General features: G+C 38.9%; 1 protein-coding gene across 1 annotated transcript in view; it reads right to left on the bottom strand.

The window, feature by feature from the left end:
- The window catches only part of Rnf180 (ring finger protein 180), a 106,504-nt gene that overhangs the window by 22,675 nt on the left and 60,914 nt on the right, over positions 1–22,915 (bottom strand). Inside the window, exon 5 of the mRNA XM_048368432.1 lies at positions 10,631–10,856. Within this exon, the coding sequence (XP_048224389.1) occupies positions 10,631–10,856 (226 nt within the window). The remainder of the gene's footprint in view (positions 1–10,630; positions 10,857–22,915) is intronic.

Genomic DNA, 22,915 nt, shown 5'->3' with positions numbered 1-22,915 from the left:
ATCACATTTTCCCTATTTTTATTTTTTCTTACGCACAGCTTCGGATTGATTCTTACCTAATTCAAAGTGAAAATTGATTCACAAATTTTACACTTAACAAAAGAAACAATAATAACTAGGTAAGTCTGTCTGCATATTAAAATTGTAAGTCTATTCTTCATTTCATACACCTGAAACAAAGTCAAGTACACAAGTTAGAAAAGATATTTTCATAATCTGTCTGCTCATTATGTAAGCTGGGTTGTTATGGCTACTGCAATTTTGTCCTTTATATACATTCAGTATGAAATTATTGCAGCATGATGTTAACATGCTGGTTTCTGCAGCAAAGCACAGCTGTTTTATTCAAGTCCACTCTACCAAAGTCCAAGAAGGGCCTCTTAGTTGAAGGCAGTTAGTTGAGGCACTATTACCTGCTTAAAAGGCTCATCAGTGCCATTCACACTGATCAAGAAATACTTACTATGAGATATGTATAATACACCCTTTTAAAATAACAATGGTCTTGTAGATTTACCACTAAGTGTTGGTATGTGAAATCTGGGAACATTTCTGAGAAATTGGAAATTATATGACATAAATGATACTGTCTTAACAATTAGCCACTGGGAAAACTTTCTCAGTGTCCTTATGTAAGTGGCCCACATTTGGTGGGTCAATCAAGATTTTATATGAGGATAATAAGCTCAGAGCATTTACAACTCAAGAATTGTTATTGTGCCTCCTTTTTCTTCTTTTCTTCCTCCTTTTCCTCCTTCCAGAAATCACATAGCCACATTCTAAAATGATCAAATATTCAGATAATGTTATTGAACAAACTTCTTTTATGAAAATTAATTGGAGCTAGGCATAGTGGCTCAAACAAGAGAAAGGTCTTGAATTCAAATTCTAATATCACAATAACAATTGGAAACATAATTAAATTCTAGTACAACGGATTGAAAAGGGACATCCAGAAAGTTATCCAGTATTGTGGTTTTGATAACTTGCCATAATTTTTTTCTAGGGCACAGATACAAGAATTAAAATCAGCAATAATGCCCATGATATTTTGTTTCTTGGCTTCAAGGAACTTAGTACATAGTATACTTTTAAGCTATTTAATGAACCCAGCTATTAAGATACCATAGTTAGAAAGGGTTTTCTAAATAGGAAATAATATTTTTAACACCTAAGAAAACTATGACCATAGAAATTACTAAAAATTTCTATTGCTTCTCAGCCTTTTGGCTAAGATCAAGTGTACAAATTACTAAAATTTCTGAGATAGGAATTGTACCTACAAATTCACCTGAACGTGTACAATATAATCTTATGAGACTGAGAGTTTGGGATGATTAATTTACTGTATTGGACTGAAAGACCTTTGGTGAAGGAATGGTGTAGAAATTCTTCTCCAATAGTGCTACATCAAATAAAAAATAGGCTCTATGCATTTTAGTTATGAAAAGTTCCACGAGTCACTGAGCATCTTTTTCTACTTGTTTCTTGCCCCATCTCTTGCAAACATTCTTTTTGTATCTTCTATATACCTGATTTACCTACCTACCTACCTAGGAACATGGAGAGGGCATTGTATTAGACCTGTGCTTCCCAAATGCCTAGCGATGCATCAAAATTACCTAAAGTACTGCGACAAAAAGAAACCATAAGATCTGTTGAAGTAATACTGCTGTGTATGTGCTTTAGGAGATGATGCTTCCTATGAGCTGCTGGAGTGACTCTAATACACAGCTACATTTGATAGATGCTGGATGAAATAACGTGAACGTTTTTTCGGTTATAAAATTATCTGAATGTACTTTAAATGATAAGCCTTCTCTCTAAATCTATAATGACTTTACCCAAGGATATTGTTCTTTCTGTAGATCTGTGTTGCCTCATTTCAGCAGAGCATGGAAATGCAGAAGTGAGCTGCAAATAGAATATTTAACAGTCCATTCCTTAAAATAGCCTGGACAAACACTAAAGAAAACGTGAAGGCAGTGTGACAGTTGGTGAAAGCAACCAGTATTTCCTTCTCAACCAATGCTTCTTACTATCATCTATACCTTACTGGAAATAATCAACATTTGATCTTGTTAAATATATTAGAAAATGATCAAAAGTAAATGCCAGGAGGGCTCTGCTGTCCAGATGACAGGTTTATTGAAATGAGGAGCTACTCAGTGTGGAAACAGCAACACCCAGGTGTGCTGCCATCGTAAGTGACCATCATCATGAATGCATTCGTGTCTTCCTGACGTGGCTGATGGCGCCATACAAGTGGAATTCACACACTGAAAGGGGTGTTTTTCATGGGGGTTCCTGACATTGTATCACTTACAGTAAGACAAGCCCACAAGTACACATGCATTAAGGTAATTCTGAATTAAAGATTGTACCTATATTGGACTAAAGCTTGTACCTATATGGGATTTTAATTTTATACTTAGATATATCTAACTTTATACTTCACAATTCAGTATAATCAAGCAAATATTTGTTGAGGAGTTTTTAAGTATTCTGTTAAGTAAGGACATTGAAAGTATAAAATAAATATAATAACTCTACTAAGTCCCATGTACTAAAAAAGGAAACTATAGGGGCTGGGAATGTGGCCTAGTGGTAGAGTGCTCATCTTGTATACATGAAGCCCTGGATTTGATTCCTCAGTACCACATATGTAGAAAAAGCCAAGAGAGGTGCTGTGGCTCATGGCAGAGTGCTAGCCTTGAGCAAAAAGAAGACAGGGACAGTGCCCAGGCCCTGAGTCCAAGCCCCAGGACTGGCAAAATAAAAAAAAAAAAAATAGGAAACTGTACAGTTAAGAGGTGAGTGCCAGTCACTTACGAGGCAATGACTTCATTTGACACATCCACATCTGCTTATAATGTACTCTTGTTCCTTCCTTTTCTCCTTCCCAAAACAATTTCACAGGTTTCATTGTTCTGTTTACATGCGCGCGCGCGCACACACACACGCACACACACACACACACTCAACCACATTTACTTACCCTCTTTCATCCTGTTTGCTCTTTCTCCTCCAGTAGTGCCTGTCTCCCTTACAGGATCTGCTTTACATTCCTGTCATTTATTTATGTTTAGCTTATGTTAATGCTTCGAAGAGATTTCACTATGGTATTTCACACATGAATCTATTCTATTAATCAGATTAAGCCCCTCAGTTACATCCTGTCTCCTCTTATATGAGGTCTCTTCAGTTTTCTTTTTTTTTCCTGGCCTCGCCTTGAACCATAATCTCATCTCCTGAAATAGCTGAAATTACAGCCTTGATATGCCATACACAGCACAGACACACCATGTACCTATTTGTAGTTACTATTTGGTTCCAGAAGGTTAATACACAGTAAAGAGTACTTGCAAAGAATAAGCAAGATTAGAGTTTAGATTAGCAGTGAATGAACATTTGTATAAAAATGAAAACTTGCTAAAATGATTATCGTTACCAGCTGTTGTTAAATCCTCACTATTTACCATTGCTTTTGGTTCAGTAATACCTTGTGAAATGACCTTCAAAGCTTTTAGATTAGGTTCACCACATATTATATTGATTTTACTCTTATCTAAGGAATATAGGATCCAAGGGTTTTTTTTTTTTAAATTGCTGAGTGATAGAAACTATAAGGTTGAGTTAAAATGTTGTGCCAAGGGCATCTGCAGTCCTTCCCAGACACAAAAATGGAAGACCTTGGACCCACTTCGCACCTTTCTGAGTAGCAATGAACACCCACAAGCTGCACCTCACAAGAAGGACAAGAACAGTTCACTTGCAAGAGTCTCTAACGCTCCTTCTGCTGTAATTCATTTTGATGTATGCCACACGCTCTGAAATGCTTAAAGAGAACAACAGCAGTTACAGGAAAAACTGAGTCGGCTGTTACAGTTTATATTCAACAGAATATTACCAGTTGCAATCACAGGAATACATAACCAGTTTAGTAACAGGCCCATCTTGCGAAGCCTGGCAGGTTCTCTCTATGTGGTAGTGGAAGGTTGACCACTAACTGCACTTCCTAAGGCATTTTAGGGGCAAATGGGAATATGTCATGCCATTTGGACAAATCATTATGTATGCTCTGAAAGTACATTGGACTATGATTTCTATACCTTTACCTAGTACACCATTCAAGGTTGAGTGTGCATTTAAGAAGTGCCACCCACCATCAATGAACATGCAGCCTGAGGACAGAGACATAAAAAACAAACAGGGACCAAAGTAGTTGAGCCCCAATGGTTATGTCACTTTGTCAAAATGGAATTAGAGATGTTCTATGTCTGTCAATGCAAAGAATAATTCTTGCTTAGCACAGAGTTAATATTTAGGAGCTCTTATTTTGTTATATATGCTTTTCATTAAAAATGTCTGTTTTTGATGCAATCATTTCATTTAGCATCAGACACAAAATTGTTTTGTTTTCCTAATATAATAAAATATAATGTGCCAGAATAAGGGAACAGGTTTCGTTCTCCTTTTGGCACAAGAGAAAGGCTTTTTGGGAGGGGTTGATTTCTATCCAAACTTTTGCCTTACTGATGTCCTCTAGTGCCTTTGAAGCATTACAAAATCATCCCCACAAATGTGTCATTAGTCAAGAATAACTGGTCTTTAGAGAGCACAAAAGAAATCTATCAAACTAAGCCCAGTTCAACCACAACAGTTACTGAGATGTTACTAGGATACAGACAAACTGCTATTATACAGTAGTGATGATTGTTATTGTTTATAATATTACATTTTAGGATGTAGAAAAAAAGCTTTTGGGTAGCTACTAATAGGGGTATATTAGCGTCGCCTTAACGATGATTACTACATCTGTCCTGGTTCAAAAAAATCCAACCCAGACCTTGTATTCTATGTTAACAGAAATAGCAAATTATTCTCATTTATCAAGATATACTCAGGGATATCATTTTGTTAAAGTTATTTTTTTTGCCAGTCTCGGGGCTTGAACTCGGGGCCTAAGCATTGTACCTGAGTTTTTTCCTCAAGGCTAGCACTCTATCCTTAGAGCCACAGCTCCACTTCTAGCTTCATTTTAATGTTTAGTTGGAGGTAAGAGTCATGTAAACTTTTCTTGCCCAGGCTGGCTTTGAACTCTAATCCTCAGATCTCAGACTCCTGAGTAGCGAGGATTACAAGCCAGGCATGGGGTTACATGCTTGTAATCCCAGCTACGTGGAAAGTGGGGATAAGAGGAACATATTCTAAGGAAGGCCCTAGGCAAAAGAGTGAGACCTTCCCTGAAAAATATTAAAGCAAAAGGGATGGTGGCATGGCTCAAGTGACAGAGTACTTGTCTAAGAAGCACAAGACTCTGACTTTAAAAACTATCAGTACCACTAAAAACATGGGGGAAGGTTGTGGTGTAGCATATACCTGTAGTTCTAGCTGCCTGTGAGACAGAGACTGAAGTGATTATTGGAGCCCAGGAAGTTGAGTTCAGCCTGGGTAACTGAAGTGTTGGCTTTTCTTTTTTCTGTAGAGTAACCTTCGTACGTACAGATGACTGTTTTCCAAAAATTGCTCATTCTACTATAGAAAAGCTCTTTATAGCTCTTTCCTTGATGGTCTTTAATGGTCATTTCCCCTCCCTCGGTCTCCTTTCTCCCCTAGTTATAACCCCCACCACCAACACCCCCAGGGTCTCCTTAAGTCCGGCGGTTTGGTCTGGACCTTCCGATCCTCCGACCTCAGCCTCACAAGTAACTGGCATGGTAAGTGTACCTCCCCACAACTGATGCTTTGATTATATTGTAAATTTTGACTCTTATTTACCACCAGAGGAAATAAAGGCAGAGTTCCGGGGGCCCAGCTTGCTACCACCATCATAGAGGTCCAGTTCCTCCTTAATTGCTTCACCAAAAAGAATCTATTGTTTTCAGTAACACAGTTAGGCATGAACTTCCCACATCCTGCGCTCCATCAAATCAGTTCTGTTAGAGCTGCAGAACTCCATGTTCTCTCTTCCTGCACCACTGCTCCCCTCCCTTTGCAGAACCTCTGCAGCACTGCCCTAGAGCTGAGGTCTGGGAGAGTGGTCAGCTTCTCCCAGAGTGACAGCCATGTTCTATGGTATATGACATTCAGCAGGGATGGTAGCTCCTGATCATTTTAGGATTGGCTTGGAGCGCCTGCCCAATGAACAAACTCGGATGAGGGAAATCAGGACTGGTGGTACTTGGGATGCTGTGCTTAAAGTAGAACTTCCTGTTCCTCTGAAATAGGAGGCGTGGAGCGATGGTCCTCTGCGCTATGCCTCTTTGGAATACAGCTTCTGTTGTAACTTGGAGTAGGGACAGATGTCAGTGGTCCACTTTTCTTGGGGCAAATTTGAGGCACTAGATGAGGGCAGAGAATGAATAGAAGGAGCTCATTTTCCTGGATGTAATTGTCTACAGCAAAACCCGTGTTACCCTGAGCTAGAAGCAAGGGGTTTGGAAGTTGCTCTTATCTCAAATACTACAGGAAGTTTGTAATTGGGTTTTAGTAGATATTTTAAAATAAATCTTTCCCCATTTACTTTAAGTCTTTAGGGTAATCTCCAGAAATTAGTTTTTAAAAAAAATCTTTGTCAGGGCTGGGGATATGGCCTAGTGGCAAGAGTGCTTGCCTCGTATACATGAAGCCCTAGGTTCAATTCCCCAGCACCACATATACAGAAAATGGCCAGAAGTGGCGCCGTGGCTCAAATGGCAGAGTGCTAGCCTTGAGCGGGAAGAAGCCAGGGACAGTGCTCAGGCCCTGAGTCCAAGCCCCAGGACTGGCAAAAAAAAAAAAAAAAAAAAAAAATCTTTGTCAGCTAAATGGGCGAAGATACACTGAACTCAAACCAGGCATCTACTTCACCATTTCTTAATTCGTTAATTAAAAGTACTACTGACTTCCTTCTAGGAATATTTAAGACTTTTTTTTAGCATTATCTTTTTCTCTTACCTGTGTTTGAATGATAGAGTTTTTAGTCTCCTTACAATTATTCTTTTGTCAATTAACATGCTATTAATTGAAATGAACTTATTCAATGAGCTTATTCAAACTGCCATGTAATGAACAAATTTAATCTTTCATGTTACAGGAAATCCATAGCTAGGTTGGGCTTCAAACTTGTTTGACTCAGTGGTTGGCTCAATAAAGTCATCAAAATTCCATTTCATGTCTATGCTCAAGTCTGCCCTCCAAAGCAAAAGCTTCATAGCAAGGCAGTTTCTTTACTTGCTAATGGGGAGCCTGCCAGAAAAGTAATCCTGCCACAAACTTAAAGTACCATGGGTGTCCAAAGATGACCCCTACATCTAAAACCATCTTCCTGGTCAGAGAGTTACAAAAGAAAAGGTGAGATGACCAAAGTCTTTAAGCTCAGCTCTTCTCTTCATAAAGTATTGCTAACAACAATTCAAGGGAATAGGTTTCCAATATGAACATAGTCTTATAACTACCTTCTTGGGGCTGGGAATGTGGCTTAGTGGTAGGGTGCTTGGCTAGCATGCATGAAGCTCTGGATTGGATTACTCAGCACCACACAAACAGAAGTGGCGCTGTGGCTCAAGTGGTAGAGTGCTAGCCTTGAGCAAAAACAAGCCCGGGACAGTGATCAGGCCCAGAGTCCCAAGCGCTAGGGCTGGACAAAAACAAAAAACAAAAAACTACCTACTTGTGGAAATTCATCCTAGGGAAATACTCTAGTGTAATCAGATGTTTATTCATGCATATCATTAAATTTATGAGTAAATAAATATCCCATAAAAACAGATTGGCTAAATAAAGCATGATAGAACGACAAGAACTCGGAGTTGCACAAAGGAAGCAAGTTAAAGAACATTGGATAATATGCTAAATTTGGTAAGCACACAACAAAAACTTAAATGAATTGTATGAAATGTTCTGGAACGAAACTTATCAAACATTGTCTTTAAATGGCAGGAATGTGGGTGATTTTAGCTTATAATTTATTATTTGAATTTTAAAGGTTATTTTAACAAGAAAACTGGGCTGTCTGTTATTGGCTCCCAGAAATGTTGCTTTCAGTAATTTGTATTCTGGTATTTTATCAGCTTTTATGAAAGAATACCATAAAATTGAATGGTAGAAGGGGTGACATTGATCAAGGTGCACTGTACTCATAAACATTTGAAAATAATAATAAAACTATGTCAGAAAACATGACATATTTTCCTTAAGGATGCTTTCTAGGACACTGTTTACATTGTCTCTCGAGAAGCATCGGAAGAAAAAAATTACATAAAAATTCCTTTTAAAAATAAAGGTTTGTTGTGACCTATATGTCTCATGATACATGTTTTTAATGTATCTTGGGAATTAGCCACATGCTCACCTTTATTTTCTTTAAGTAGTCCGAACACTTAAAACCAAACACATCATTTAACTTTACCTAATACAGAGGGCTCTAGAGTTTTTGTGTTTCTTGTATTTAGTTGATCTTTATAGTCTATCCCAATTCAAAATCCCTGGACTTGCTATTTCACGGAATATATTCTAGAAATGGCCTCAAATTCTTTTGAGTTAGGATATAAAAGCAGAATATTACCATTATTGTATCACCCTCTAAATGATAATGCACAATCAAATGTGGTCTCCATCGGAAGAGACTCTTGAAGTACTCGCAGTATGATTTATATGAGAAATATTATTATATATGCACACGCACACATACACACACACACACATATACAAAAGGAAAGTAGGCAATTGTTCTGATAAATGGAGAGCAACCTTAATCTTAGTTTAGGACATGAAGGAAATGCAGTTTATAATCCCTACCAGTGTTAATGAGAGCGTAAAAGGCCAGGACACGGTCTATGCTCGTGCGGTGTTAAATGAGATCCTGCAGCGCAGGAGCAGTGCCAAAGTCCACCTAGCCACTTCCCACCAAAACAAGCTTTTAGTAAATGATTTCTTTGATAGCTTATAGCTGTCCAGAGATAACACAGAGAATGTGGCATTACTGGCACTCCTCTTTCATTCACCCCAAAGAACCCTGCGGATGGGGCATTAGAGAAAGAACTGATATTCCAGCCAGAGCAGATGGAGTTCCAGTAAGCTTCAGCCCTCTCAAGGAAGTGCTCGGTCTTCCTTTCTCCATCCCTTACTGCTTTCCCCATGAGAGCAGGGGTCACTGATGGAGCTGAGGAGGCCAGTGAAGGCCTCGGTGCTGGGTACATCCTTCTACAAGTCAGTGCCACCCTATGTGGTACGGCATTGCGTCACTTGCTTTGCTTAAGCCCAGTGCAGCAATTCTGTGCAGCAGTGCATGGGTACCAGCAGATTGGAGAGGCATGAGTTCACTTTCTTTTCCTTGCTCAGTTACTTGGTCTGCATAGCAGGTGTGCAAGGCTTCATACAGCTGAATCGGATACCTGACGCTTACACTAGGAATCTGACACTCCCATGCAGGAAGGTGCTTCAATTTCTTTAAGGACGAGAACTCTCCATGTTCTCCAGTTTTACCTTCCTGGTACTGGGATTTAAACTGAGAACTTCATGCTTCTAAGTAAGGCACTCAACAGCTTGAGCCATATATCCAGCCCATTTCTGCCCTGCTATTTTCCTGGGCTTGTCTACACTAGGATCTTCCTATTTGTGCTTCCTGCCATAGCTAGAATCACAGGCATATAACACTATACTCATTTTTTTTTCGGTCGAGATGGAGTCTGGTAAATTTTTTCCTCCATTGTGGCCTCAAACTGAGATTCTCTTGATCTTGCCAAAGTAGGCATAAACCACCAGCACCTAGCTAGTTTTACTGTTAATAAAGTACGATGTTGGGGCTGGGGATATAGCCTAGTGGCAAGAGTGCCTGCCTCGGATACACGAGGCCCTAGGTTCGATTCCCCAGCACCACATATACAGAAAACGGCCAGAAGTGGCGCTGTGGCTCAAGTGGCAGAGTGCTAGCCTTGAGCGGGAAGAAGCCAGGGACAGTGCTCAGGCCCTGAGTCCAAGGCCCAGGACTGGCCAAAAATAAATAAATAAAAAAAAAATAAAGTACGATGTTTGGCTCCATAATGGCTGAGGAAAATAGACACCATAGTATATGTGCTACCATTTTTACCATAGGTCACATTGGAATATCATCATTAGGCTTTCTCTCTCCATCAATGTGCATTATATTTCATATTCATGTACCAGCTAGGAAAACAAATCTTTGTTCTACTATCAGTTTTTACTTGTTTAAGAAGAAAGACCCTACCACTAGCATCGTTGGGAAGACTTGGAGTTTAGGTGAAGGACTGAATAATTGTCCTCTGATATTATAGATTTGTTCTCTGTGACTCCATAGGAAATAACAAAGGGCCACAGAGACATAGCCGAAAGGTTGATAATTGGACTAAAAATCCACAGTGTAGCATCAAATGGAATCTCCTTCACACTGGAGAGGCACCTTGAACAGCAAGTAGTTGTGATGCTTTAGCAAAGATCTGAGTGTACAGCTACAGGAGTAGACATATGAATCTATTTTCATCTAAAATTCTAACAATTTTGTGAGGTGACTACCTATTGCTTTCTGAACTGGAGAGTAACACATAGTAACTTATAAATTCATTTAAAATTAGAACAAAGATGTAGCCAGAAAATGAGATAATTCGATTACACAAAGAGAAGAAATTACCTGTCTGGAAAAAGACTCTAGAAATAATTGTCCTACACAGTGGGCAGGGAGTGTGTGCTGGGTTGTCTTTGGCCAGGGTCCGTAGGCAGGGCTCGCAGAAGATGTGGTGGCAAGGGTAACACATGTAAGGGTTGAAGTACACATCCAGGCACACGGCACAGATGTAGCCATCCTTTTCTTCTGCATATTCATTGTCATCATCTGTACTCATCTCATTATTCAAGGTCTGTAAAACATAAGAAACAAACGATTCTTCATTTGGCATAAGACTGGTTTCCTTGTGATACAAGATTGACTTTATTGTTAAAAGTCAACACAGGAGAAACATAAAGTGTCTGTGTCTGTGACATAGTCAATGTGAGAGAAATGCTGTCTTTGGAAATAAAAAGAAACAGAAACTATTCATGACAACACCTAAAGCCTGGTTAGTGTCAAGTGTTTTAACCTAATGCTAAAATATAGCTAGACGGATTAACAATACCTATGTCATTAGCCAGTATTAATTAAGAAGATGTTGCATGAAGTAAGTCCCACAATCCTATTTTCCCTGCTATCCTACCCCAATCCTCAAGGAAGCATATGCTTGTCACAGATTCAAGAGGCTGGGCAGGGGCCCGCAGCGGGGGTGACGGGCATCCGCCTGTGATCGGAGGGCAGGGTGCCTGCCTTTCCTCACTCGATACCTCGGACCCTCCCTGTAACTCACAGTCAAGAAAGTGCCCATGCCAAGGGGATATTGACTGGGGGGCAGAGACAGCAAAATAACTTAGGATTGCAAGGTTCATTTTACAGCTGGAAAATACATCAACCCCTTCCCTCTGCTTTCCCGTTGAAGTTATCAGAAAAGAGGTAGATGTGTGGTTAGTAGCACAAGGTCTGGTAGAATTTCTCCAACCTGGTTTCACAATTCCCTCATCTGTGCAGGTGTGAAGAGTAAACGCGATCAGCTACTCAGAGCATTTAGCTCAGTGTCCGGCACATCATTTTTACTACTTGTGAACCCTGGCCATTCTTGTTTTTTCCTCCTCCCTCTCCTTCTCTCCCCCCCACCCAGCCGCCTCCCCCAGCTCTGTCCTTCCCGATGAAGCCTTTAGAACATTGTCCTCAAATGGGGCCTGGCCTCAGTGGAAGGCAAAATAGCAGGGGTTATTTTTCTCCTCATTTTGACGAGGGATTTATAGTTGATGGGACCATGGATTTAAGAAATATCTGTGACACCCAACGTATGAAACTGTAACCTCTCTGTACATCAGTTTGATAATAAAAATTTGAGAAAAAAAAAGAAATATCTGTGACATGAGCTGTATGTTCTGTAAATGAGGCAAAATAACCTTGAGAATACAGTCGAGCATTTTGCTAGGGCTTGAAAGCTTGTTACTTCCAAATTGCTTGTTGAAACTTAGATCTGAACGCAACACTACTAAGAAGGGAGGTTTCACGGGAATTCCATCACGGAGCAGAACTCTCAGGAATGAATATGGAGGCTGAAGGGATCAGCCGGTATCTCCCTGGCTCTTCCACTCTTCTGCCATGTGGGGGACATAGGTGTGTCTCCTGAAAGGAAGCCACCTTGCAAGGTGCCACGCTGCATGCTGGGACTGGGCCCGTGCCAGACACTGAGGGGTTGATCTTGGGCTTTCTAGCTTGTAAAATAGAATAAACGTTTATTGTTAGAAATTATCTTGTCGTCGGTGCTTATGGCAGCAAGAATTTTGGTCTAATTGTCCGGTCACAACATTGTCTAAAGTATTATTTGATTTTGTTATTTGAATTTGTTTTCTCTTGGTCATTCTCTTCAGGCTACTTCTTGGTACTTTCCTTTCCGGGAAGGCTATCTTTGAATCTTTGGCCAATTTAGTTGAAATTAGGGTTGTCTGATTTTTCTTAGATATAATGGCATGTCTATTTAATCTCCTGGTTACAGGTGTTATTAGTCATTCTTTTTTTGTTGTTTTTCTTCAATCTTTTCTGACATCATGAGGAAATGAAGTTATTACTTTTTAAATTCGATTATTTTCTTCACAGGTTCTGATTTATGGTAAGAACTTTTAGCCATGTATGTTAGTGTATGCCTATAACCCCAGCATTTAGGAGGAGGAGGCGGGTGAATCATGAGTTCAAGGCCAGCCTGGGCTCTGTAGCAAGACCCTTTCTTAGAAAGAATGTTGAAAAGGGTGAAATTGATCAAGAAGCATTGCTTTACTGTATTCACATTGTATTCGTTGTATTCAGGGCATATCACATAAAGCAAGATGTGCAAGGCAGCCTAACATGCAGAAACAATTTTAAACAAAACATACACTCACTCAGTAAAGCTGAGGGTCACATTGCACTCCACTGTAGGGTTTATTTTTGTTTACTTGGAAATCTTCTAAACCTTTTACTTATGCTTTGAGCAACAATATTTACATTTCTTCCCTCTTCATATATACTAAACTCCAACAGAATTAGGCCTAAAAGTAGTGTATTCTTTGAAGCAAAATAAATTATAAGCCAGCATTGCAGATAGTAGCTAAGTGAATTAAGTTCTTTGTACAAAATGTCCTTTCCATGATTTGTTGATAAAACTTTAATGTTCTACACATTAGAACTATTAAACAGATCCTCAAAACATGGGGGAAAAGAAGTATTATAGTCATAGATTCTTTGTTAAATGACAAAAAAGAGAGAAAAAATAACCCCCCCCCAAAAAAAAGAAACCAAGCTGGGCAACAGTGGCTTTGTCAGTAATTCTAGTCATTTAGGAGGCTGAGATCTATAGGATCACAGTTTACTAACCAGTCCATGCAGAAAAGTTTGGGAGACTCCATCTTCAACATAATCAGCAAAATGCCAGGTTTAAGGGTACAGTGCCAGCCTAGCAAGCAACTAGGAAGCATGACATCCTAAGTTCTACAAGAGATCACAATAAAAAAATCTCCAAAATCCTGTGTGTGTGTGTGTGTGTGTGACCCTTCCCCTTGCAAGGGTATCCAGGAAGACAAAAGTAATTTCACAATAATAAACTGAGATCTTTTGCTCTGTTCACTATGCTGAACACTGTTTGGATGGCTTAAGCAAAAGTGAGTTTAATGAGCTTTGGCCTGAGTCAAAGCAGTGGGCCAAACTTATCTTATTCATCACCGCCATGTACTTGCAGGGAGAACAAAAGAAAAGCGCCCATTAGAAGTTTCCTTGATGAATCTGGAAAACATTTCTTTTATGAAGCCTTCACTGTGGACTATACATTCCATAACACTGTGTGTCGGAAATGGAAAGCCCTTACAAAGCATTTCTGCTGTGTCCTACAGCATCATGACTATTTTGAGAAAAAGAACTTCTCTTATTGTTTTACTGTGAGCAGAATAGGCTGGTTTTTTTTATCCAGGCGAAACTATTTTTTATTTAAAAGAACAATTATCAGAAAATCTGATTATTCAGACTTGGTTATTTGTCAATTTCACCAGAAAGGCCCATATAAATCTGTCATTTCAAGAGAAATAACTACAGTATTTGTTGCCAGTCAAAATGACAAAACTGGAACTTTCAAGCAAAAATAAGAGGCTCAGGAAATTTGTATCACTTATTGTTTCCTAATACTATAGGACTTTTCGGAAGAGACTGGCAAAATCAACAAACATATAGAAGTTTTGGAATTTGACTTGGGGCCTTGTGGCAGGTGCTCCACCACTTGAGTCACACCTCCAGATAGAGCAGATATTTTTGATAATATGAAAAAGAGCATTTAGAAGAGCTGTATAACTCAGGAAATGGGTTTTCCATTGCCCAATACATGATGGAACAAAATCATGACGGTACAAAAACCATTCAAAGTGCAAAGATAGACCAATGGATTTTAATATAGAAGATCATATAAAGTAAATAGCATATGTTGTATTCGACTTTTGCAACTAGTAAAATTCTAGCATTTGTTAAGTGTTTCTGTAGTATTAAAGATTAACTTGAAATTAATGTGAAGTGCTACAGTAATTCTGATCCCAAAGACAAGTGGCAAAAACTGCATGCAGACGCAGATACCATTCTACTAACCTAATATTAAAGGCAATTTTTAAAAAATATAACAATTACAATTATCTCACAATTATTTTTCCTTTTTTTTTTTTTTGCCAGTCCTGTGGCTTGGACTCAGGGCCTGAGCATTGTCCCTGGCCTTCTTTTTGCTCGAGGCTAGCACTCTACCACTTGAGCCACAGCGCCACTTCTGGCCATTTTCCGTATATGTGGAGCTGAGGAATTGAACCCAGGGCTTCATGTATACAAGGCAAACAATCTTGCCACTAGGCCATATTCCCAGCCTTCTCAGTTATTTTTCAGAAAAATATATTGTTACCTCCAGCATTGGTTTATTATCATAATCATATGACAACTAATATTCTTTTTGTGTGTATGCCAGTCCTGAGGGGTGAAGTCAGGGACTGGGCAATGTCCTTGGGTACTTTTTGCTCTGATACTTGATTGAGCAATAGCTCTACTTCCAGCCTTTTGAAGGTTACTTGGGGGTGAAAATCTTATAGACTGCTCTGCTGGGGCAAGCTTTGACCCACAAGCCTCGGGTGTCAGCCTCCTGGATGGCTCGGGTTAGAGATCTGAGCCAGCAGTACCTGGCGGCCACCAGCACCAGGGCCAGGCTACAGATTTTATATTTTTCCCAGTTTGAATTCCTGATAAGATAAACATGTCTGTCTTTGGGGCCTCAAACTATTTTAATATTTAAAGGGATCATGAAACCAAAAAGTGATGATATTGAAAGCAAATGTAATCTCAGTATTTTACTAAAGTATAGATAGATAGATCTAAATTATGACAAATTCTCACGTATATGGGATGCAAAGAAATAAAGGCTCAATAAGATTTTAGAAGGAAGAATAACACAGGAAATATTGTTTGGGCTTCTCAATACTACTAAAATACCTAAATCCTGTCTTAACGGTTTGTGAAGTCAAGCACTGTTTTGTAGTCTGAGTAAGTACATCTTTTGGATTTACAAAACGATTGACAAATGCAATCACAGATATTATGAAATTTAATACAACATTCTTACTTAAAAACTGCAAGTTGAGGCTGTGTCCCTAACATGTAAGGTATTGAATTACTCCTTTGTTTGAGAGAATACCATCGCTAACTTTTTGGCTCTATGGCATCGAGACAGGCATTTTGACTTGGGTGAAATGACTGCTGAAGACTGAGAAAGGTAAGGAGAGAGAGAGAGGGCAAATCACTCTTATTGTAAAGCAAGAATTTCTAAGCTGTAACTGGGTAATTGGGATCTCAGAGGAAAAGAGATAACAGAGTTATAGAGAGCAGAAATACAGACCTAGTCAAACTAGAGTAAGATAAAGAAGAGTGAAGGCAGCCTGTGTCCATGCAAGCAGGGAGAAGTCTCATGTAAAGTGGTGATTAATATTCAATTTGAAGCTGGGAGTCAGAGCTCATGCCTGTAATCCTAGCTACTCAGGAGGCTGAGGATAATGGTTTGAAGCTAGCAAGTGCAAGAAAGTCTATGAGACTCCTATTTCCAATTCATCACCAGAAAACTGGATGTGGAACTGTTACGCAACGTGGTAGAGTACTAGCTTTGAGTGAAAAAGCTCAGGGACAATTGCCCAGGCCTTGAGTTCAAGTTTCATGACCCACAAACCAAAAATTCAAGTTGAAGATGCTTCTTGTTCTGTTAATAATTCTCATTTTAATAGTTACTTGCAAGCCTTTAGTAAAAGGCTGCAGTAGGTTCCAAATATGACCTGGTGATAGTTCAGGAATAAAGTAAAATTCCCTTTTATGCCCCTAACTTGGTCCAGGGAGGGGAGGGGGGAGTACTGCAGGAGGGGAGCAAGGACAGGGGCACACAGTGTTTCGGGTCACTACACCCCATCCTTCCACCAAACCCAATACACACATCCCAGTAGTCATCAGAACAAACATGGCAAACGCTGGAATCCTCACACAGGAGGCATGGAGGCCTGAGTCCACCGATTCATGCATTAAAGGAAATGATGGCACCAGTCATCCATGTGAGAACATGTATATGCTAAATATAACGTTATAAAGGTAGACACTTTATAAATTTATAGGAAGATGACACAGACAGTTGCTTCTTCCTATTTGTAATAGCCGGTCTATGAAGCTGCTGTGAATATCAGATTGGCAAAGGAAGAACCATTGCTGCAAGGGAAAATACACACAACTTGGTTCCCGCATCCCTGTGGCTACAATACAGCACCTTATTTTGTGTGTGTGTGTGTGTGTGTGTGTGTGTGTGTGTGTGTGTGTGCATGTGTTTCTATTTAAAGCCACCTCATTTATATGCAATAATATGACACCAAGAACACCAGGAAAGTACATTTATCTCTCTTATGAGAGCAAAAATAAGTAATCAGACTCTCATTTCACCTCAGCTGGAAACATATTTAACAGGTAATTCTAGCTTTCTGCTCTTTTTTTTTTTTTTTTGCCTCTATCAACAACGAACTACAAACGCACTGAACTTACTGATTTAGGGGTTACAACTAGGTTTTAGTGAGTAGTCAGATTCACAGACATGGAATTGACAAGTAATTAGGATGGACTGAATCAGTTATTTAAAGCTCTCAATAACGTACAGGCTTTCTGCCTTCCACTTCATCTTTCATGCTTCCTCCACAATGAGAATAGCATTAAGTTCCTTTATAAATTTACAACATGCCCAGTGTTATCAACTCAGTCCTATTATCCCTCCCAGGAATGCCCTTTCCACTTCTTGTCCACAAATTTAAATAAAATATTTCCTTCAGAGCCCAATTAAAAAATTATTTCTAAGATGCCTTTACCTTCCTCAGCTATAAGTATTATTTTGATGGCTGTGCCAATGAGATTTATAATAATTAACAGACTAGTTTACACTTAGCCTGATAAGTATTCCCTAGATGCTTTAAAATGTTCTGTTTTCTGGTTATACAAGTCCTTGGACCATGTCTTAATTATCCATAATCTCTTCTTAGTCTTTATCTCTTCTATTTCAGCTAGCCATTTGGAATCAAATCACAAATGTCTAAATATTAAGATGGATTTTGGGATAGTGCTGGGTATTGTACTCAGGGCCATGCACATACAAGACCAAGGAGTTCCACCACTAAGCCACAGTCACAGTTGGACACTAACTTTCAAATACAGTTAAGTCTCGTTAAGATGTGACTATGTCAGAAATAGCACAAAAACCCCAAACCTATTTCTTGTTTTAGGCCAAATTAGTTAAATGAATAATGACCATTATTTAATGAATTATGAATGGCTGAAATATTTGGAGTATTGCGTGAACATTTCCAAGGGCCACTACTAAATCTATTTCCTGGAAAAGGTACAGAAGGAGAGAAAATAGGAAGTTTGGTGGTATTTCCTCTAATCTATCTCACAGTTATGTTTTTTGAATTGTTTTAAGTAATATAACTTGAGTGGAAACTAGAGAATACCTGGTGTTTCTAGTTTTCTTTCTTAGTCCCCTTTCATTTCAATTTATCGCCTTTCCTAAAATGTCTGTTCTCTGTGTGTCAGCGACCACATATATTCTCTCCCATTAAAAGATAGACACTTTAAATATAGCTTCCACAGGATTGTAGACAAGCAAATCTAAACGTTTTCTAATATTCGTAATTTTCTCTGCTGAACATGATTCCCACTCTTAATATACCATCAAGGAAAACATATGAATCTTTTCATATAATTATTCTTCTAAGAAATGTACCTATGAGTGTAGATTTGCTAAATAACTTTGTCAAAAAAAAGCAGAGCAACATAATGCTACTATTGTAGATTAGATTTCTCTCTATATTAATTTATCTACTTTTAATCCCTATAAGATAAAATGTATCCATTCATTGACAGCTGGTCCAAAGATATGTGAGAACTAAAGAAAACCATGTCCAGATTTCGTTAAAGAGTCATTGTATTATTCTTCCTTGGTACTTTTTATCTTAGTCTTAAAAATGACATGTCTCAGACAGTGAATATTCCACCATTCTCTTTCTAGATATCAGGATTAAAAGGTCACCAAAGCAGAACAACAGCCAACACAAAACACAAGAGAGAAATCTCTACTGTTTTCTAGTCACTGTGATTTAAGTGCAGACTGTCATTGCATTAACATAGTGACAAACAGAAACTGGTATCAGGAACAGAAGCATTTTTATAACACAGAGTCTAAAAAATGTGGCAGTGACTTAAGGATGAAGCTGTCTTGAGTGGTTGAAAAAAAACGACAACACATGTTGCGTGAGGTGGTACACCTGCTAAAACTGTCACCTAAGCAAAAAGGAACTTAGAACACTAATAGCTTGGTTGTCAATGGTTGCATTTGGCATTGTGTACAAAAATAAACATATAGAGAGATGATATAGTTTTTTTTTGTTGTTGTTTTGTTTTTTTGGCCAGTCCTGGGCCTTGGACTCAGGGCCTGAGCACTGTCCCTGGCTTCTTCCCGCTCAAGGCTAGCACTCTGCCACTTGAGCCACAGCGCCGCTTCTGGCCGTTTTCTGTATATGTGGTGCTGGGGAATCGAACCTAGGGCCTCGTGTATCCGAGGCAGGCACTCTTGCCACTAGGCTATATCCCCAGCCCATGATATAGTTTTAAACATCATGGAGGGAGAGAAAAATACAGAACTCCTTGGAGAATTGTTTCTCTTGCTGAGAAACAAAGGCTGATTTGAAGGCAAAGACCAAACCAGGCATTACAGTTGTCACATCCTGTATTATAAGGTTCCAATAAATTAAAATCCTTTCTAGATTAAATGGTTTCTCTATAAATCGTGTCCAAAGACTTTTTTTTTCCTCATGGAAGTCTCATAAGCTTAAGGTTCCATTAGTGAAGCTGAAATAGAGATAAGTACATCTTGAAAACTATTTTGGTAGACTCCTGAAATATAATACATAAAAAGCCAAGATGCTAAGAATGCTAAAACACTTAGCCAATGCTAAGAGTGCCACTAGCATCAGGGCTATTACTTTAAATGACCTCTGGGCCACAATCTTCTATAGCCATACAGCTTCTATAATACCTTTCTTTGATGTGGCCAAGGCACACATTGGTAAAGGATAAGCCACCTCAAAGTCAGAATCCAGACTATACAAATACATGAACTAGGGAGATAATGATAACCAAAATGAGAACAAAATGAAATTTCTGAATAGAGATGACAAGCACACACCTCCTCCTTTATACGCATACATATACTCAAGAGGGAAAAATAGATACAAGCTGCATTCTGAGGTGAACATAGAAGAGCACTAGGAATCAGTAGGAGAAATAGAGAAGATTTTTTTTAAGATTCACAACAGCATCGTAAAGCAAAGCACACTGTTCTAGTATCTGTCACTGGACTCCCATGCTCCTGGATTGGGAGGATTAGCATCATGAAAATGGCAATACTGCCAAAAGCTATCTACAAATTCAATGCAATACCCATCAATATCCCAACAACATTCATCGATGAAATAGAAGAGGCAATCCAAAAATTCATATGGAATAAGAGAAGACCCAGAAGAGCAACAACAACCATTAGTAGGCAAAACAGTGCTTGAGGAATATCAATACCAAACTTCAAACTCTATTAGAAGGCCATAGTTATATAAACAGCATATGAACAGGCCTGAGGACCAAGGGAATAGAACTGAAGACCCAGAAATGATCCCACAGACCTGTGGCCACCTAATCTTTGATAAGGGAACCAAAATCATTAGATGGAACAAAGACAGGAGACTCTTCAACAAATGGTACTGGCAAAATTGGCTATATAAGGATAGAAAAGAAGTTAGATCCTTACATATCACCTTGCACCAGAATCAATTCCAAATGGATCAAAGACCCTGAGGTAGGAGCAGATCAACTGAAAATATTACTGGGAGGGATAAGTGATACACTGCGGATCCTTAACACAGGTCAAAACTTCCTAAATAAAGATCCAGAAACAAAACAAATCAAAGCAAGTCTGAATAAATGAGATTGCATTAAATTGCAGAGCTTCTGCATGGAAAAGGACAAAGCTAGTAAGATAAATAGAAAGCCCACAGATTGGGAGAATATCTTCACTAGCTATACAACAGACAAGGGCCTCATAGAAAAAATATACCTAGAGCTCTAAAAATTAACCCCCCCATAACAAATCCTCAAAGAAACAACAACCCCATTAATAAATGGACTAAAGAATTAAACAGAGACTTCTCTGGAGAGGAAATAAGAATGGTCAATAGATACATGAAGAAATGTTCAACATCTCTGACCATAAGAGAAATGTAACTCAAAACTACATTGATTCTATTCACCCCATTTAGAATGGCCATTTATCAAGAAAACAATAACAGGTGTTGGTGGAGATAGGGCCAAAAGGGAATGCTATTAGTGTTGGTGGGAATGTAAACTGGTTCAACCACTCTGAAAATCCGTATGGAGGTTCCTTAAAAGACTAAACATAGAGCTCCCCTATGACCCAGCAATACCATTCCTGGGCATTTGTCCAAATGCTACCAGCACAGCTATGTTCACTGCAAAATTATTTACCAAAGCTAAGATATGGAACCAACTTAGATGCCCCTCAGTAGATGAATGTATCAAGAAAATTGGTATATGTACATGATGTAATTCCATGCTTTCATCAGAAAGAATAACATTGCCACACTCAAAAGGAAATGGAAGGAAAGATGGAAAAAATCATATTAAGTGAAGTCAGTGAGACCCAAAGAAACATCGGGCCCATGGTTTCCCTCATTTGTAAAAATTAGTACATGTCTAAGATAGTGCTAGCAGAGGATCACAATAGCTCAACAGCTATGTACATATGACCATATAAAATGAGGCTGTTTTTTTTTAATATACTGTGTGAAGTCATTTCTTTTGTTCCCCCCCACCTTTAGTTTATCACCTGTTGTCACTTGTTTTTGTTTTTGTTTTTGTTTTTTATTTTAGTGCCCTGTGTCTTGTATATACATTTATCTGATTTGGGCAAGGGAAGAGGAATAACAAAATGGTGAGACAAAGGACAAAGGGTGAACCAATGTAACAGTGACACTCACAAGACACGACATTAGAAATGAACTTTACCACTGGAGGAAGAGGGAGCTGGGGGAGGGAAAGTGGTACAAAATGAGGGAGGGGGCAATGCTGTTAGACAAGAAATATACTCATTACCTTACTTATGGAACTAACCCTTCTGTATATCACCTTTACAATACAATGTTTTTAAAAGAATATTCTTAAATAGAAATTTAAAAACACAAACCAAAACCTAATCTGCTTGGATTTTAATTAAAGTGTCTTTCCATTTTAGAAATTTCTTTGTTAATACAAAGAAAAAATATTTATTTGTTTAATACAAAAGCAAAAGCCTGGAAATAGAATATCATATAATCCAACAGTCTCACTGCTAGTTACAGACCCCAAAGGAAATGAAATCACTATTTCAAAAGTACATCTGTTGCCAGGTACCAGTGGCTCATGCTTGTAATCTGAGCTACTCAGGAGGCTGAGATCTAAGAATCGAGGTTCAAAGCCAGCCCAGATAGCTAAGGCCCACTCCAATTAACCACCAGAAAACCAGAAGTGGTGCTGTGGCTCAAAGTGGTAGAGTGTTAGCCTTGCATGAAAAACTCAAGGACAGTGTCCAGGCCCTGAGTTGAAGTCCCACAACTGACAAAAGGTTGGGGGGGGCATCTGTACACCCTCGTTTGCTGTAGTGCTGTTCCTAGTGGTCAGGATATGGCATCAACAAAAATGTCTACCAAGAGACACACGGGTGGTATATGTATACCGGGGAATACAACCCAACATGGATGAACAGGGAAGATAGATGTTTCAAAACTGGAAATGCTTTTCTTTTTATTGTTCTCAAAGTGTTTGGATAAACTCTACAAAGAAAGAGAAACCCCAGGAAAAATCTGAGCTGACATAAGGAAATTAGAAATCCAAATGTACTGTCAAATATAGAATAGTTGCTCTATAGAGGAAACAGACTGATCCTAGGCCTTCACACTTCTACTAATACATCCCCAAATGTAAGGAAACCAGGCCTCGGTAAGAGAGTTACCAAAAGACATTTCTACAAATCAAAAAGAAAAGATTATGAGAAGAAATCAAGCTAGTTTCTACCCATGTTCAAAATATTAAAAGAATAGCATGCCGCCGGTGGCTCATGCCTGTAATCTTAGTTACTCAGGTGTCTGAGATCTAAAGGTTCAATAGCAGACCAGGCAAAAAGTCCTTGTGAGCTTCTTACCTCCAATTCACCATTCAAAAATGGAAAGTGGTGCCATGACTCAAAGT

The sequence above is a fragment of the Perognathus longimembris genome, chromosome 19 (genome assembly GCF_023159225.1).
Source record: "Perognathus longimembris pacificus isolate PPM17 chromosome 19, ASM2315922v1, whole genome shotgun sequence".
In the NCBI taxonomy this organism is placed as follows: Eukaryota; Metazoa; Chordata; class Mammalia; order Rodentia; family Heteromyidae; genus Perognathus; species Perognathus longimembris.
This window is presented reverse-complemented; position numbering and strand designations above follow the sequence as displayed.